The 19,246-nt window shown below is 41.9% G+C and overlaps 1 protein-coding gene across 2 annotated transcripts; it reads right to left on the minus strand.

Moving 5' to 3' along the window:
* Positions 1-5,170: 5,170 nt before the first annotated feature.
* Positions 5,171-17,917, minus strand: NAA80 (N-alpha-acetyltransferase 80, NatH catalytic subunit). 2 transcript variants are annotated; one of them, XM_081317400.1, is made up of 2 exons: positions 17,853-17,917; positions 5,171-6,541 (listed from the first exon to the last, which is right to left on the minus strand). In XM_081317400.1, exon 2 carries the CDS (start codon positions 6,520-6,522, stop codon positions 5,512-5,514), a length of 1,011 nt encoding a protein of 336 aa, XP_081173526.1. In that variant the 5' UTR covers positions 6,523-6,541; positions 17,853-17,917; the 3' UTR covers positions 5,171-5,511. The 2 variants fall into 2 exon arrangements, with proteins under 2 accessions (XP_081173526.1, XP_081173527.1); XM_081317401.1 differs by lacking the exon at positions 17,853-17,917 and adding an exon at positions 6,626-6,713.
* Between the last annotated feature and the right edge of the window lie 1,329 nt (positions 17,918-19,246).

The raw sequence follows: 19,246 nt of genomic DNA on the forward strand, positions 1-19,246 counted from the left end.
CTTTTTACCAAACTAAAAAGGTAAAGGTAAAGTTTCCCCCGCACATGCGTGCTAGTCGTTTCCGACTCTAGGGGCCGGTGCTCATCTCCGTTTCAAAGCCGAAGAGCCAGCGCTTGTCCGAGGACATCTCCGTGGTCATGTGGCCGGCATGACTAGACGCCAAAGGCGCACGGAACGCTGTTACCTTCCCACCGTAGTGGTCCCTATTTTTCTACTTGCATTTTTACGTGCTTTCGAACTGCTAGGTTGGCAGAAGCTGGGACGAGTAACAGGCGCTCACTCTGTTACGCGGCACTCGGGATTCGACCCGCCAAACTGCCGACCTTCCGATCGACAAGCTCAGCGTCCTAACCCACTGAGCCACCGCGTCCCTTTTTTTACCAAACTACTTATGCATAAAGGAGGAAACGCATAATAAGTGTTGCAATCTTGGATGGGAAAGGCACCAGATTGAGAATATACTATACCAAACGTGAGGTACTATATGTCGAGGGCAATGCCAGCTTTTGTAATGCAGTACTAAGCTTTTATTATTAATAAGGACTTCTGTTTCTTTTCAATTGCCTACAAAAACTTAGATAAGCTTACCTTGAAAGCAAGTAAAACATCAGTTCTATATTAATCTGAAAGAAAGCGCCAGGAATAATCATGAAGCATCACTGCCTGACTATTCCTTAATAGTCTTAATAGACTATTCTTTAATTCCTTAATAAAATAGTGCAACAATCAATGGGAAACTATTTTTCCCCCATGCTACTATTTCAGGACTAACCCAGGTTTTTTTTTTTACTTCCTGGAGCAACAGTCTATGCTGTTCTGAGTTTCTCTTTCAAGTACTATCTATGTTCCAGGGTAGCTGAGTGGAGGACTCCTGGTTCAACTCTATGCTCATATGGGAAAAAAATATTTATGCTATGTATAAAGGGGGATTATCTGTGATCTGAGGCTTGGACTTAAGGAACTTCAAACAATAACTTTTCTTGATGAGAATTTTCCATTTGCTCAAAAAGGAAACAACACGAGATTCAGATAATTCTCCAAGCCACACTTCTTGTGTCTTTTCTCACTTGCAGTTAACCACGGCCATGTTCCCATAATCTTGCTTCCTCTTGTCTCCAACCCATAGCTGAGGCATCTTGAAGTCTTTAGATGTTCCAGTGTCCGTGTTCTCTCCCTTCAGTAGCCACCAAGCGACAGCAGTTTTTCTGATGTGCTTCTGCAACATTTTGTCAATGGCACTGCCAGGTGATCTCTAAGGGATGGTATCATCCTGGCACTTGCTGGCCTGATCATGTTATCCAAGTTAATAATGCAGCCATGCCATGCCCCTCCTCTTCTGACTCTTGGCCCTCTTCTGCAAGACTTCATTAGGCTTAGATCAGCAAGTCTGATTCTTCCAGCTGCCTAACCATGATGGGGATAACTGGAGATACGTGGTGAAGTATTAAAGATACCATTCTCTCTGCCACTTCATAGTGCAATAGGTACTGCACATGCAGATAAGAGCAACAAAGATGATAAAGGACCTGGGCACTAAATCATATGATGAACAGTTGAGCGAGCTAGGTATGTCTAGCCAGGGGTAGGCAACCTTGGCTCTTTTGCGACTTGTGGACTTCAACTCCCAGAATTCCTGAGTCAGTATGGCCAGTTCAGGAATTCTGGGTATTGAAGTCCACAAGTCATAAAAGAGCCAAGGTTGCCTACCCCTGGTCTAGCCTATCGAAGAAAAGGATTAGGGGCGACATGTTAACTGTTTTCCATTACTTGAGAGGCTGTCATGGAGAAGAGGGGACTTATTCTCCAAGGCACTAGAGAGCAGGGCAAGAAGTACAGGTACTCCTTGATCAAAATTCAGATTATTGGCAACTGACTCATATGTATGACGGTGGCAGTATCGCAGAGTCATGTGATCATTTTTTTGTAATCTTCTCATGAGCAAAATCAATGGAGAAGCCAGATTCACTTAACAACCATTTGAATGACTTAACAACTACAATGGTTCACTTAAAAACTGTGGCAAGAGAGGTCATAAAATTGGGCAAATTTAACAGATGTCCCCCTTAGCAACAGAAAGTTGTGGCTCAATTGTGGTTGTAACTGAAGGACTACTTGTAACAGGTGGAAGCTTGTTAAAAAATCTAGAAGTAAAGAGAAGTTTTCTGACAAGTGAGAACAATTAATCAATGGAACAACTTGCCTCCTGGAGTTATGGGTGGCCCATCACTGGAGCTTTTCAAATATAAACTGGACAAGCATTTGGCCAGGAGGGTATAAGATCTCACCGGGATGGTATAATAAAGTCCCCTGCCTTGAGCAGGGGATTGCACTAGAAGACTCTATGATTATGTCAGGCACATAATTGCTAGTGTTCTTCCAAAAGGTGGGCGCCTAATGATGCAGAAAAGAGCCAGTTTATGAAGCCTCTTGTTATCTGTCAACCATTGTTCAAGCTAATAGCTATGAGCTAAATCAGATCTCTATGTCAGGGCTGGCTTGACGACATCACAGATCAAAAGCCCCCTCTTCCTGTTATCCCTATCGGCTATTAGTCACCTGTTATTACCATCACTCAGTCAGGCAGCTGATTTAGGTCTCCCCCCCCAAAAAAACTGGGAGAGGTTCCCCTCTGAAAGGGTGTGTAATTTCTGATCAATGGCTGAGCTTGTGGATGTTGTCAGGCATCACTCTGCTAAGGAGTAAAAATCAAGTACAGCAGTGCCTAGACTGAAAACTGGTTTCTCCATCAGCTGGCGGTGTTGAGAAGACAGACAGGCTTCCCTGCGCTGAAAATGGGAAGTGCATTCTCCAGCTAAAAGCCGGAAGAGATCACAATTAGGGCTGTCAAGAAGGGCAGAGCAAACGGATGGCCAGCTGGCCTTCTAGCTCAGGCAGGGGGGAAAGCCATTTGAGCTGTTGAGGAAGAAACTTCTAGTCTCTTCCAGAGAATAGGGAGCAAGCAACTTTTGCCATCCCAAGCTTTATATTGGAAAAATTACTAGTACAGGTGCTCCTCAACTTACAACAGTTCTTTTATTGACCGTTCAAAGTTACTACAGCACTGAAGTCACGCAACCGTTGCAGCATTCCCGTGGTCACATGATCAAAACTCAGAAAGGCGGCCACTGTTTTAATTTTGGGCTCAGAATTTTGGACTCAGTTGTGGCCATAGGTTGAGAACTATGACTTTCCTCTTGTTTAAAATGAAAACAATATTTTTTTAGACCGCTGTTTCTCAGCCTTGGCAATTTTAAGACGCATCGATTTGAGCCATCAAGATTTTCCTAGCCAGCATGCTGACTGAGGAATTCTGGGAATTGAAGTTGGCATTTTAAAGTTGGCAAGAAATACCGCTTTAGATCAAAGTGCTGCATACAGTAGGTGTCTGCCAATTAAGTAGTAGAGATGGTATTCTGTATTTGCAATGTCACCTGTGCAGCTTTTAATATGAAAAGGAAAATTTTCATTTCAAGGACTTTCAAGTATTAAGAAATATTAATGTACAACATTCAATGAAGAAATAATACATTTCCTATAAAGGTAAAGGTTCCCCCGCACATGCGTGCTAGTCGTTTCCAACTCTAGGGGCCGGTGCTCATCTCCGTTTCAAAGCCGAAGAGCCAGTGCTTGTCCGAGGACGTCTCCGTGGTCATGTGGCTGGCATCACTAGACACCAAAGGCGCACGGAACGCTGTTACCTTCCATTTTTACGTGCTTTCGAACTGCTAGGTTGGCAGAAGCTGGGGCTAGTAACAGGCGCTCACTGTTACGCGGCACTCGGGATTCGACCCACCAAACTGCCGACCATCTGAACGACAAGCTCAGCGTCCTAACCCACTGAGCCACCGCGTCCCTTACATTTCCTATACGTCCCTCAAAAAATTGCCTGTGCATGCTGTTTTCTTCAATAGTTCCTTTACAGCTGTGTCAATAACATTACTGCTTCATGAACAAATTCTGATGGGGCTTGGCCTCTTCCTTTTCACAAAAGCAATTTAAAGAATTTGGAATCGCAAACCTAGTGTTAATTCTAAATACTGTGAAAGTAATATCGCATTGCGTATTTAAATTACTTGAATCCATAAACCAGGGGTCTTCAAACTTGGCCCTTTTATGACTTGTGGACTTCAACTCCCAGAATTCTGGGATTTGAAGTCCACAAGTCATAAAAGGGCCAAGTTTGAAGACCCCTGTCATAAACTGTCTGAATATATTCAACACTTGGTTTCAAAATATGCAATGATCTTGCAAATGGGTTCATCAGGGAGCCAATATTAAACTATCAAGCAATGGAGGCAACAGTTTAGATGGAATATTAATGCTATGAATCCAAGAATGAAAAGTTACATCTTCAACAGCTGGTCATTCATTTAAAAAGAGTTCAAATCAGCTTTCATAGAACTGTATATATATTTTTAAAGGTCCATGAAAGGGCATTCCAATAACTTTGCTAGCTTGACATAAACCTTATTTGTGTTAAGTAATCTATACATTAACCTCTTTGGAAGGCACCAGGTTAAAGCTTCCAAAACCCAAAATTCTAGATTGTGGGGATTAGAAATAATGACAGTCAATGTAATTAAAGAGCTGTCTTTTCCTCAAACCAAACCTTAAACACAATCATTTTATAAGTGTACAATGGCTGACAGGAAAGAGCTTTTATTACAGATACCGTTCTTGATATCCAAGTAAGAATGGGACAAACGTATGGTGAAGCAGCTTGCTCCACTATTATCCCACCAAAGCAGCACCATCTCAGTTCTGTTCAATTCACATGAAGGCAATGACTCATCCAAGTCAAATATTAGATAAATATCTATGTATTTAGGTTTTGTTTTATGGGTTTTTTGTTCTGGTCTTGTATAGTGCTCAGAGTTCATTATCATACATGTAAATAAATATAGCTTGAGTTTGAACTGCTGAGTTATGAGTAGCTGACTGCTATGGCTGTAAAGCTAGGTTTATCACTTAGCAAGTTTGACAAACCAAACCAACTCAAATTTAGTCAATAAACCACAGTTAAACCATGTATGAGTATAATACATAATTTCTAGCAGAGGGGTATTCTCTTTATGCATCAGCACCACAGACTTGCAAATCAATGCATGTGTTTGTTTGAATGCTCCCTGCAGAGTCAGAAGGGACGACCCAGAGTTTTGAAGGTGCTTTGTTTATTGGGGACATGCATTACAGGAGAAGCAAGGGAACCTATAGGGCAGCTCAGAACAGCCTCAACAGCACAACTTTGGCAATAATTACTGAAATTCAACCAGAATCAAGTGCTGGCCTTCAAAGTGTACCTAACATATATAGTCTTAGCATCTTGGACTTTCAACGAAAATGAACCTGATAAGGAAGAACAACAGAAAACCAAATACATTGTTTTATTCACTTTAAATGGCGATCTTCTGTCTCACAAAGCCAGGCTTTCCTTTTAAAACAGGAAAGCTTTCCTTTTTCCCCTCTTATTCACTTATTTCAACTTTATTGCACAGTCACAAGTTGGAAATGCTAGATATCCTTCTTCATCCAGAATATGGGCTGCCCTTTCAGATCCCGATAAGGTGTTTCTAAAAGCGTCTGTTCTTCAGCCGTATTCTCCAAAACCCTGGAAGAGGCAGGTTTACCAGAGCTTGACTGGGCTAGTAAAAAAGCTCTTGGTGGAGGCACTGGAAGTGGAAGGGGAGGAGGAGGAGGAGGAGAGGGTGGAAGAGCTGGGGCAGCAGAGGCAAATGGGGAGGCTGATGGTGAAGAAGGAGCCAGACCATTAGCGGACTGGACAGAGGATGGATGGGGACCTGGCAACGGAGGACGGGGAGAAACGGTAGCTGTCCCTGAATGATAAGAACAAGGGGAAGGCAATGAGTGGGGGGCTACTGAGCAAAAAGGAGATGAGGAAAGAGGTACCGCACATGGTGAAGGAGTGAGCTTTGCCCCGGATCTGCTTTGGTACGATGTATTTGTATTATGCTTCCCGGATTGTGCAGGAAGTTCTGCCTTCCATTGAGGGGTAGAGAAGTTCTCCAAAAATTCCATAGGTACCAGAGGACTGATGAATCCAGCCCACTGGACAGGCTTGGACAAGCTATAGCCCAGGTGGGCATAAAAATGCTGCTTGTCATGTGTGGTGAGGTACAGATGGTGATAGCCATGGGCCTTGGCAAAATTCTCAACAGCTTCCATCAGCTTCCTGCCATAGCCCTTTCCACGGAGGGCCTTGGCCACCACCACAGTCTCCAAAAATAAACTGTCAGATTGGCCAACTACACGGGACAACCTGGCATGTCCCAGAAGTTGGCACTGGGTATTGGACGTCTTCCCTTCTGCAGTTTCCTCCATTAGCCTCAAAGTTCTGATCAGTACCAGGCACATGGGAAAGTTGTCACTAGACTTTTGGAGGGAGTGGATACGGGAGGTCCGGCTCCGTCTCCATTCTTCATTGATGAGGTCAGCACAGGCCTCCAGGAGATCTGGCCTCTTGTGAAGGGGGACTGCTGTGAGCATCTCTGAAACCGAACCCATTCTTCTCACCGTGGTGAAACTTTACAAGAGAGAGAGAGAGAGAGAGTTTGGTGCACTCCTGAAAGCACAAACACAACGAAATGTGCTTGCAATGCATACTTACTTCCCAGAGGGTTAACCTTCTCAGTGACACTACAGGGAAACTTCAGCAGTTCCTAGCTTTGCTTAAGTTAAGCAAAAATTAGCGTTCTCTGAAATATGCCCAAACAGTAACAAAAGGACCTAATAAAGAAATCCACTGAATCCACAGTACTGTACATGAAAACAAACATTATATTCCCCAGCACCATTCTATTATCCCACCAATTTCCCAAACCTGCTGCAGTAGTTTCAAGAGGGATTGGAGTACAGCTTCCATTCATGGGCCTGATAGCTGAAAATGATAGGCATTCAAGTAGAAAACAGACGAATTCCTACAAGCTGCTCCTTTGAAATTTTCTTTTCATTTTCTTTACTGACCAAATTTAAATTACCATGTGTTAACCAATAAGCAGAATGTCTGTATGGAATAACACCCTGAATAAGCTATGCAAATGCTTATTACGTATAGTTGCATGAAATTAAGTGAAAACAGTTGGTAACTCATCCTCTCTCCATTGGGAAATTATATATAAATTCTATTGGTCTTAAACCTTTAACAAAAAGAGGAACTGATTTTCAGGTTTCTTCTTCACTCATACAAGATCATTATTTTTCATAAATATATTCTACCCTCTATAAGACTGAAATCTAGATACCTGGATCATCTGCTTACCGTATAAGCCACAAAAGGCAATCTACATGTAAAAAGCAATCTTCTCTAAAGGAATATCCAAATCCAGTTTGCTCTTTTATTTTCACTCAACAGTCTAGGTGACTCTAATTAAGTTTTATGTAGGAAGCAGCCTTGCATTTAAGATGCTGTAATATGACATCACTGATGGGTAATGTCATAATGACCTCACATCTCCACAAGAGCCTTGGTGGAGCAGTGGGCTAATGCCTCCTTAAGTAACACCAGCTGCCTGCAATTATTGCAGGTTCGCATCCCACCAGGCTCAAGGTTGACTCAGCCTTCCATCCTTCCGAGGTAGGTAAAGTGAGGACCCAGATTGTTGGGGGCAATAAGCTGACTTTGTAATAATGCCGCTGGGGGGGGCAAAGCCCTAATAAGCAGGCATATACATAGAATGAAGGCTATTGCTAAGCACATTTGATTTGTGCTTAGATTGTAAGCCGCCCTGAGTCTTCGGAGAAGGGCGGGATATAAATGGGATTAAAATAAATAAATAAATAAATAAATAAATAAATAAATAAATAAATCTCTGCTTCTCACCAGGAGATACCAGCTGAACACAGCTCTATGCCTCTCATTTCTGCTTGCCATGACTGTCAGGCCCAAGCCCAGAGATGAGACAATGAAATCCAATTGAATTCAATCCTTTATTTGCTTGCACCTAATGGACAGAAACTTACCAGGCTAAAACTATAACCTTCTCTCCTACTAGATATAACCTGAGAGATTCTAGAGTGAATTTAGTCCAGCTCAGGACTAAGCAGTCTCTTAATCCAGGCCTCTTTGGGAAGGCTCTAAATTAACAAAAAAAATCCCCCTCTGCTGCTGTGGGAGTACATTCCATCACAATAGCCTAGATCACAGTCTAGGCAACCAGGGCAGGCAGAGCTGCAAGCAGCTCTTGTGTAGTCACAATAGTTTGGAAATAGTGACAGTCTCCTACCATTGTTTGGCAAGAACACGTAGTATTAGTATAATAGAACAATCTTATGTGATGATTTGAGCTCTGGAAGGAACAGCTCAAGCAAGTTGTGGGACTGTTTGAATGTTTCTCCAGAGCACAACGCAATACTTCCTCCAATGTCTCCCAGAAGCCATGGATGTGGCAAATTGCAAGAAGGCAGTATGTTGAAACATTCCCATAACCAGTCAGAAATGAAGTACTGATGTTTCCGGTTTGACCACAGAGTTGTACATATGTGAATCAAATGTGAATATCGAGCAAAACACAGTTTTGATGAAGGGAGGCATTTTAGCCTGAGGATTTGAAAGACAGCATCACTGTGTACACTTGGTCCACTCACTTGGGGAGGTATGGGGGACCTCCCCATTATACATCAGTAACAAAGAAAAAGGGAGCTTATTTAAAAGAACTCAATCCCTCTAACCCATTTATTTTATTGAAAACATTTATGTAACTGTCCCATCTCTCAAGCAACTCTGGGCAGCTCCCAATTAAAAATCAAAAGGCACAAAAAATTGTTTTCAAAACTATAACATTCAATCAATTAAAACATAAAATGTTAAAATAACCGTGCAGTTGTTAATAATACAGCACCACTCTGTGCTAATGTGCCATCATCTAATCTCCCAATGTCTGGGAGGAATACCAGGTCTTTAAAGTCTTACAGAAGGTTAAAATGGGTACAAGCCCTGCCAAACTTCAGGGGGGAAGTGTGTTCCACAGGGCAGGGGCTGCCATGGAAAAAGAACGTTTCCTAGCTCTCATCCCATGACAATTTTAGGGGAAGGGACTAGGAATATGCCCATTCTATCTGGCCTGGTAGGACAGGTAGAGATGTCATTATGGAAAGGTGGTCCTGCATATCTGTCCCTGTGCTGTCAAGTTCTAAAGGTGAGGACCAGCACCTTGAATTGCACCAGAAAGAAACTGGAAGCCAGCGCAGCTCGTGCAACAGAGGTGTTACACAGGCAAATCTAGGGGTCTCATTACTGTGTGTGGTGCTATATTCTGGACCAGCTGAAGTTTCTGGGTGGTATTCAAGGGCAACACCATGTGGAATGTAATCCAGTAATCCAAACAGACCAAAGCATAAGTGACCATGAGCAAGGCCTCCCAGTCCAGGAAAGGACACAGTTGGGCCAAGAGACAACTCTCTGCAAAGGCCCTCCTAACCACAACTGCCACTTGCTCCTTCAGCAGGAGTTGTAAGCCCAGAACCCCAGAACTGTGCACCAGTTCAGTCCAGGGAAGTATCACCCCATCCAAAATCAAAAGATGAATAAGTATCTGGTCCTAGGGGACCAAAAACCCATAGGCACGCCATCTTGCCAGGATTGATTCAAAGTTGGTTCTTCCCCATCCACACCCTTACAGCCTCCAGACACTCAGCCAGCACTGTCACTGCATCTCAGATGCCATCTAACTCATCTGAGTTACTCCATGGGATTCTCTCTCCATCTTGCCTAATCAGGCATGGTCTGAAGGAAATCAAAAAGAGAAAGGACATCTACCGTTCACAACTTCTAGATAGGATACTTCTCCTCTCTTTCCTAGATGCCCATGTCCTAAGCAGGGATTAACACCAATCAAGTAGAACCCTAATTAAGGAGCTACCAAGGAGAAAACCACATCCTCACCAACACTGACGTGCAAGCTACTGAATAAAAACAGGGAGCAAGCTCTACACTCCATAGCACTGATGATGTAACCTAGCTCAATAATGAAATGTCTGGAAGCAAACAACCAAGGTCAGAAAATACAAAGAACTCCAAAGCTTTATAATCTCTTCTTAAAGATGGGTAAAATCTTAAGGCTGAGACAACAATGTGCTATTTGAGTCTCCAACAGAAACAAAGGTTGATATAAAATACTGAATTACTTCACATGCTGTTGTTTATATGCCTGATTTGTGTTCTTGCAAGAATACAGTGCAATTTATAAGCCACTTTTGCCACAGAATTTTGAGACAATTGTCTACTCTACTGTAAGTTAGTTAACTGTAGTTCATTTTCTTAGCTGCACAATATCTTAGTACTCTTAGAACAAGAGATGCCAGTGTGTCCACAGGCATGACTTTTCACATTACTATATAAATTGAAGTGGTCATGCTCCAAAGCAAAACACCAATATCACTTTAATGTCCACATTCTGGCCCCAAATGGCCCGTGTGCCTGCTGGGGGTACAGTTCAAGTTTTTATCCAAAAGTATGTTCAACTGATCTGAAAGGGCAAAAGTAAGTAGATCTGGTAGGAAGCAAATAACAGACAGCATTTTAATAAAACTGGTAATTGATGGTGTCTCTTTGGCAGACCAAACAGATAAGCCCCTTTGTATTAAAATACCACCCAGATATATCAAAAACTTATTTTTAAGTGTCTTCAACAATATATTGTATTAAAAATATATGTTGTTATTATGGGAAGAAATTGAGAATTTCCCAATCCCCTCACCAACTGATTGACAGTAAAGTATGTTGCAAACAAGTTTGAAGAATATTATCACTTACCCAAAAACATGCACAAAAATACCAAGCCCATTATTCTATGGAAATTGTGCAATGTTATCATAACTGAGCAATGTGTTATGTTTAGGAATATGTAACTTGCCTTATATACATGTTAAAAAAATCCCCTTTGGCAAAAAAATGAGAAATAAAATATATCATAATCCTAATGATAACGGCAGAACCCCAAATGTTTTGGAAAATTATCCTAATATAGATTAGAATACTGAGAAGAAAGCATAATGCCAGGTAAATTTATTAATTGTCCTTTTCTAACTACCACATCAATTCTAATCTATAGTAAATCAGGTGTCCCTTGCTTAAACCCAGAACATTTGGCGTATTGCATGGGACTGATTTTTATCAGAATTCTGGAGTTAGATTAAAAAAATACAGGTAACACTATGATAATGGTATTGAGAGAAGAGAGAAAGAGCAATATTGAGATAGAAGAAAATATCAGGCATAGCAATGGCTTTCTTTTCACTCCTTCCAGTGATCAACATCTGTGGCTTGGTCTCTTCTTCCTAATTTCAGCCTGGTGCCAATCTCAAATTGCTTTGCTTTAAAATGACAATAAAGCATTCAATTGTGGAAAACAAGTTTGAAAGTTCTAGTCGTATTTCTGTTCTTGGGTTCCCTGATTTAACATTACTTAGAAAAAGGTACTTCTTCCTCAGTTATAACTCTCAAAAGCAACCAGACCTATATGACAAGGTGGCCCCTATAAATCCTATTCCTTTATATTGTAGACATCAAGAGCATTTAGTTCATAGCCCTCCTTTCCAAGACTTAGGACTGCCTATTCCTCTACTACAGTGTCTGATCAAGGAAGCCAAGAATATCCTTGTCCAAGAATTATTGCATAAGAAAAGGGCAAATGGAAAACCCCACCACCACATACCTTCAATGAATGGGAGTTGCCTCAAGTAGCACCTTTCTCCTTAGAAATTTCTGCTTGCCAATTAACGCCTAGTAGAAACTGTTTAGTTGCTTTCACAAGAGCACAGCAGGAACTAAACATTCTCTTCTTGTCCATTACTTCTTTTAAAGAAAGAAGAAGCTGCTAATTTGAATACTGGTAAAGGGGGAAGTATCTGAAATGTAAATTAAGTGTTGAACTGCCCAGCCCTTACAGTCAAAGGCTGACACCTTTCCCCAGCTGAACAAGCAAAAGCAGCCAGGATAGTCTATGAGGTTTTCAGTTGAATCCTTTAAAACTATCCTGGTTGGCAAGTCCAAATACAGGCAAAAGCATTCTGACAATCTGTTCTCTAATAAATGACCATCCAGTATACATTAGCAACATCCGGTCCTATTATAAGGACAACAATCAGTGTTACCCAGCGTGGAACATCTGACAAAGTAGGGCAGGTTGAACAGGCAAACTAGACTGACAGCTTACCATGCCCTAATTCCTCCCCAACATTTCTGCATTCAGTCAGACTATAGCATTAAAGCGTGGACACAAACAATGCTGACTCTATAATGAGTCCTTAGCTTGATTTACAGTGCCTTGTCACCGCCATCTCTTCGTTAGTGTTTTTAACCCAGTGTTGCATTAGAGGCATGCTCTCAGTTTCAGATATTTATTTATTTATTTATTTATTTATTTTATTAAAGAGTTTTACAAAAACAAAATTTTACAATATATCCCCAAATGCCTCCCACCCCAAACCCACCCACTTCCCCCCCCACTTCCCAGAGCTAAATACAGGATTATAGTTACAATGATCATATTCTAAATAAAAATTATGCATAATATACAATTAACCAAATTCATAATGTGCTTTAACTCCCCTTTAACATAACTACAAACAAAGTACCAATAACAATATCCCACTAAAATCTACTCATAAGCTAAATGGAACTTTTTAGTCCCATATTTGTTCTGAATATAATTTATCCATCTCCTCCAAACTGAAATATATCTTTCCTGTGAATGATCTTTCAAATAAGCAGAAATCTTAGACATTTCTGCAAGATTCGAAACTTTAAACACCCATTCTTCTATAGTGGGCAAACTATCCTTCTTCCAATATTGTCCCACCAGTAACCGTGCTGCTGTTATCATGTTCAACATCAAGTTAGTTTCTTTAACATCACAATCTACAACAATACCCAATAAAAACAATTGCGGAGAAAACTTTATCTTTCTCTTAAAAATCTTTTGAATGTTCCACCAAATTTTGATCCAAAAAGCTTTTATAATTCTACAAGTCCACCACATGTGAAAATAGGTAGCTTCTAAACTACCACATCTCCAACATTTAGACTGTAAATTAGGATACATGTTGGACAACTTCTTGGGATCCAGATGCCATCTATAAAACATTATAAAAATTTTCTCTTAAATTTTGAGCCTGAGTAAATTTAACATTTCTAACCCAAATTATCTCCCAGGTGTCCAACGAAATTGGTTCCTGAATATTTTGTGACCACTTTATCATACAGTCTTTAACCAGTTCCGTTTCCGAATCCAATTCAATTAAAGCATTATATATCCTCTTTATATGTGCACAATTCAAATCTCTAATTTGTTTTACTAAATTTTGATCTGTAATTGTGATGCCAACCTTTTGATCTGACTTCCACCTAACTTTCAATTGGGTATATTGAAACCAAGAGTAACTTATGTTTTCTTGTCTTAACTCCTCTAATGATTTAAGTTGCCAATCAGTCCCTTGCAATCTAAGTAGTTCCTTATAAGAAACCATATCCATACTCACTCCCATAGATACGCCCTCTATCGCGTGTCCAGGAATTACCCAAATCGGTATAATTTAACTTATAATAATACTTTTTCCAGACACGCAATAAAGCACTTCTAAGAATATGGGATTTAAAAGCCCTGTCCACCTTCTTATCGTAAAGCAAATATGCATGCCATCCATATACCAAATCCCATCCCTCAAGATAAAGTATTCTCTTGTTAGTTAAATTAAGCCAATCGCTAACCCACGTTTCAGATATTTATTGACCAATTGAATGAACACGCAGGAGAGGCATAAAGAACAACTTTTCTCTCAGAAGACACTGTTTTAATGGCTACCTTTCAAAGTCATCAGTCCCATTCGGTATCTCTTAGCCGTTTCTAACAATTTTGAGAGTGAAAGAACACTGGGTTGTGATTACCTCAAATTAAACTCACACATCAATTTAAGACCTTCTCTCTCTCTCTCTCTTCCCCTCCCTCTCCCTCTATCATCTTTCCCCCATAAGAATTCTATCCACTGGTATTAGCAGGAGAACACATAGCGAAGGAGGAATGGCAGGTAGTCACTAAATATCTATCCACCTGGTTGCTTTAGCCATTGTGCTCTGAGCTGGGTCCTGGACTTCAGGCTGAAACCTACTGGCACTCTTTTTCTCTTTATAATAACTACTGAAAAAGTAAGGAAGAGAAGATTCCTTGAGGGGACCATTAGCCATCTTGGCCCACATAACAAATCTTCAGGAATGTCCATTATCCACAGCTCTGAAATTAAAAATATTACTTAGGCTTGGTTCCTTTCCAGTCTCTGACTCCCTGAATGTACCATCATATTCATGTTAAATATAGAACATATACAGATTACAAAATTCTAACCATCTAGAACAGGTATGTCAAATTGCCGTTCCATGGGCCAGATGCGTCACACCGAAACCGCGCCCACCCCATTGCTGGCATGATATGTCGTGCGACGTCAGGTGATGTCACAAGTTTGACATGCCTGATCTAAAACCATGTCATCTTATTGTTAGAAGGAAAATACAAAGACTGTAACCCAAACTCCGGCCCACTGAAAACAAAGGTGGTTACAGCAAATTCCTATATATCTCTACTGATAAGCCCCACCCAGAGGGACTTCCTAATATGTACTTTAAATAAAATGTACATATTGAAACTACACAGATTTGATTAAAATATCACATATATATCACTGGATTTAATCTTGAAAATTGGAAAATTGAAAAATGGATACAGATGTTGAATTGTTGAATTGTTGAAATTCAAGCAGATTATGGACTGTTAAACCAGGAGGTCAATTAACATTTGTAAAAACACTTTATTTTCTGAACTTGCACCTGCTCACATCCTTCCGTTTGGCTGAAAGAATACAGAACAGTAGCTGCATTTGCTTGAAAAGCAGAGTGATGACAGTTATTTGTATCAAATGCTGACATCCTTTGATGTGTACAAAGCTACTGCATGTTTTAATGGATCTTACTAAGACACTTTTCCCTTTTGGCATTTTATTGTTGTTGTTGTTAGCTGCAAAGTCGTGTCCGACCCATCGCGACCCTATGGACAACATTCCTCCAGGCCTTCCTGTCCTCTACCATCTTCTGGAGTCCATTTAAGCTCACGCCTACTGCTTCAGTGACTCCATCCAGCCACCTCATTCTCTGTCGTCCCCTTCTTCTATTGCCCTCAATCTTTCCCAGCATTAGGCTCTTCTCCAGTGAGTCCTTCCTTCTCATTAGGTGGCCAAAGTATTTGAGTTTTAGCTTCAGGATCTGGCCAAGCTATTCTCCAAAGCACCTGAAAGCAGGACAAGAAGCAACGGATGGAAACTAGTCAAGGAGAGAAGCAACCTAGAACTAAGGAGAAACTTCCTGACAGTTAGAACAATTAACCAGTGGAACAACCTGCCTCCAGAGGTGGTGAATGCTCCAACACTGGAGGTTTTTAAGAAGAGACTGGACAGCCATTTGCCTGAAATGGTATAGGGTTTCCTGCCCGAGCAGGGGGTTGGACTAGATGACCTCCAAGGTCCCTTCCAACTTTATATTATAAATTTATAAATTTAAAAATATATAGCTGGACTGCTTGCAAGGATGCACTGGCTCCTCAACAAAATCCAGGGCAGCTAATCAACATATCCTATCCTTGGGGGGATCTGCTGTTTCTGGAAGCAAGTTTTCCATCCCCCCCAAGGGATTCTGCCCATGAATCATGCTGCACAAACCCTTGTCTAGACTCCAGAGGGGGTATGGCCAATAACCCATCTCGCTAATTTATTGCTGTCCACAGAAACCCTGGAAAAGTATGCTAGGCTAAGGTCAAACGTCACCTCTATAAACAGCATAATGCTAAGGAATGACAAGTGTATTAGTGGTCTTCTCCTCCTGACCATCATAAAAACGTGCTTGGTCTTTTTAAAGACAATGGCATATTGTACCTGGGCTCATTTTTTAAAAAAGCATCTCTCATATTCTCTAAGGTCAACAATCTCTACGAAGAAGACAAAACCATCTTATTAAGTATGCAGTATGTACAACTGGACTCCACACATATTGCCTAGTCAGGAGTTAGCTGATTTAGGAGTCAACCCAGGCAAAAATATCCAGGATTCCTAGCTCAACTTTGCATTTGCCAACAGAGAACTAAACTGCAGAAAAGCCTCAATCTTTTTCCTAAGAAATGCATAGGAACTTTGAATTAAAATACCAGTTTACCCTGAAGGCAGTTTCACCGCAGAAAAATAAAATATGAAACAAACTAATGTTAGGAGTGGTAGGATCTTTTTGTGACTAGCAAATGTTATTAAAAGCCAAACACTTATGTTTTTACTTACATTATTAGAGAAGATGCTACCTGAATTCATTACTGCTGTAGACTAACACTAGTGTCCTCTTACATTGTCCATACATTATCGCCCTTCCCCCAAAGCAAAGTGTTCTGTTACTGTAATATGCTCTGAGAATAGCACTGAGATAGTCACAGCCCTAGACAATAGTCTGATAAATAAAATCTGAGCCCAAACCAGAAATTTAATTTTAGAAAGTGTTTCAGAATTGACCCACCCTAATAAAGGCAGGAGAATTGGGGAAGCACTTCTAAACCTGTTACGGTAAACTATAATAAAACTAATATTCATGAGTTTGATTGCCTAATCTGGACTACCTGAAAGGGCCAACAGTACAATAACACAGTGAGCTCTACTCTCCTTATACGTTATAGCCTAGAACAGGGGTAGGCAACCTCGGCTCTTTTATGACTCATGGACTTCAACTCCCAGAATTCCTGAGCCAGTCAAGCTCAGACTGGCTCAGGAATTCTGGGAGTTGAAGTCCATGAGTCATAAAAGAGCCGAGGTTGCCTACCCCTGGCCTAGAACATTACTTTTTTATCTATTCCACGAGGAAAACCACCCCTTAAGCATGTTATTCTTCTAGTCCAGGGGCGCTGACTCTGCTATCTAAGGATAAACGGAGAAAGTGCCCGGCGCCACGTATCCAAATTCGGGGCTTTCTTCCAATGAATCGCCACTCACTTCTGCCAGCAGAGTCACCCGGGACTCTTTGCCCTTTTCCCAGAAACCCTAGAAAAAGGCAGCTGCGAATGTTTCCCAATAAACGACGCGAGGTGTCAGCCAAGAACCAGCCACCAAGCCAAGTCTCCTCCAAACCACACAAGGCGCTAGAAGGAAATGCGGTTGAAGTTCCCTTTAGCCCCCCCCCCCGGCTGCCTCACTAGAGCAGGGGTCTTCAAACTTGGCCCTTTTATGACTTGTGGACTTCAACTCCCAGAATTCCTCAGCCAGCAAAGCTGGCTGAGGAATTCTGGGAGTTGAAGTCCACAAGTCATAAAAGGGCCAAGTTTGAAGACCCCTGCACTAGAGGCTTCGTTTGGAAGGAGCTATTTTATTCCTAGGACGTTTCATCTCCCAACCCCGTTCGTTCTGCCTCCTTCCGACGGGTTTAATAACTTTTGAGAACCGCTCCTTAAACTTGATCAATGGCACCATTCACCATTAGCGCTTCTCCCCTCTCCCCCCCCTCCCCGCTTCAGAGATTCGTATCCTTTTATGGGCACAACCACCCTCTCTTCTTCTGTATCGAAAAGCAGCCAGCCAAAGCTATTCGTCCTTCCCTCCACCCCCGCCATCCCTCTCGATCCCCGTTTTTTTTCCTCCAAAAGGGAAATTCTAATACTCAAAGCTTTTCCCATCCCCCGTCCCGCAAATGAGAGATGGTTCCGTTTTTAACTATTCCTGCCTCTCCCTGGCCAGAGTTTCAGCTAAGAACGCCCCTTGCAAACCCTCATCCTGCTGACCCCAACCAACATTTATCCCCGAAAGCTGGTTTAATAAATACTAACATCGTGCTAGCAACCGCAGGAACTGCCGCTCGGGCGCTCCGCCTTCTCGGCCGCCCGAGCTTGCCCACCGTCCCCCCCCCACCGGCCGAAAAGCGGCGAGGGAAGAAAAGTTCCGCTCTTTTCGTCCCGAAGCCACGCTGCCCTCTAGCGGCTTGGAGGTTTCCTTCTCTAAAAATTGCGTTAGTCCCTCTCTCGCAAACTTCTGCGACCTGGTTTCCGTTACGGTTCTCCTTTCGAAGTTCCGTTGCATCATACGAAAGAAAACGGAGCCGTTAATTCATCTTGGAGGGAGGGGAGGGGGAGGGGAGGTAAACGTCTGGGCAGAAACATAGGGGTCGACAAAGGAAGGTAAGAGCCTTGGTGGAGCAGTGAGCTAATGCCTCCTTAAGTAACACCAGCTGCCTGCAATTAGTGCAGGTTCGCATCCCACCAGGCTCAAGGTTGACTCAGCCTTCCATCCTTCCGAGGTAGGTAAAATGAGGACCCAGATTGTTGGGGGCAATAAGCTGACTTTGTAATAATGCCGCTTGGGGTGTGTGTGAAAGCCCTAACAAGCAGGCATATACATAGAATGAAGGCTATTGCTAAGCACATTGATTTGATCTTTAGATTGTAAGCCGCCCTGAGTCTTCGGAGAAGGGCGGGATATAAATGGGATTAAAAAAAAAAGATGTGCATTACTGGGTGCAGAATGGAGAACGTGGGGCTAGAAGGCGACAGATCGGTGTAATGAATGAGAGACGATTGTGCGCTCCCCGCGCGCGAAGTGTTGGAAAGTGGCGGGCGGGGGGAGGGGAATTGAAGGAGGAAAAAGGATCAGATGAAGAAGAAAGTGTGGGTCCTTTTCCTGGGCTGAAAAATTGGCAAACAAAAAAAAAAGCTACTGTTTTAAAAATTTAAAAACACTTCGTGAGAAAGGAGGCGAGCACCTATTTTTGCTTGGAAAGACTGGTTAAATTCAGATTAGTACAGCTGGGCTGTATTATACTCAGAGCTTTTTTGTCATAGAACGCTCAGAACGGAGTTCCGGCAGCTTTTCTGGATGGAACCTTGTAGGGTAGGCAAGGCGGGTTGTATGACGTGTGAGTTCCAGCACCTTTTTCTTTTACAATATAATAAAATATCCAAGGGACCTTCCTTTGCACATTTACCAGGAATTAAGCTTCAGTAAACCTACCACATTGACAACACGTTGTTTTCCGGATGTTTTGAATTATACTGTAATCCTCAATTCGTTGCCAATAGCTTTGCTGCTTGGAGCTATTAATGGTGAAGATTCAAATACGACTGGGAAGGAATGCTTTAAGGCTCGGTTTCTCAACTTTCACAACTTTGTGTGGACTGTAATTCCCAGAACTCCTCTCTCCAGCACATAGCTGGGGAATTCTGGGAGT

The sequence above is a fragment of the Vipera berus genome (genome assembly GCF_964194415.1).
Source record: "Vipera berus genome assembly, chromosome: 2".
NCBI classification, from domain to species: domain Eukaryota; kingdom Metazoa; phylum Chordata; class Lepidosauria; order Squamata; family Viperidae; genus Vipera; species Vipera berus.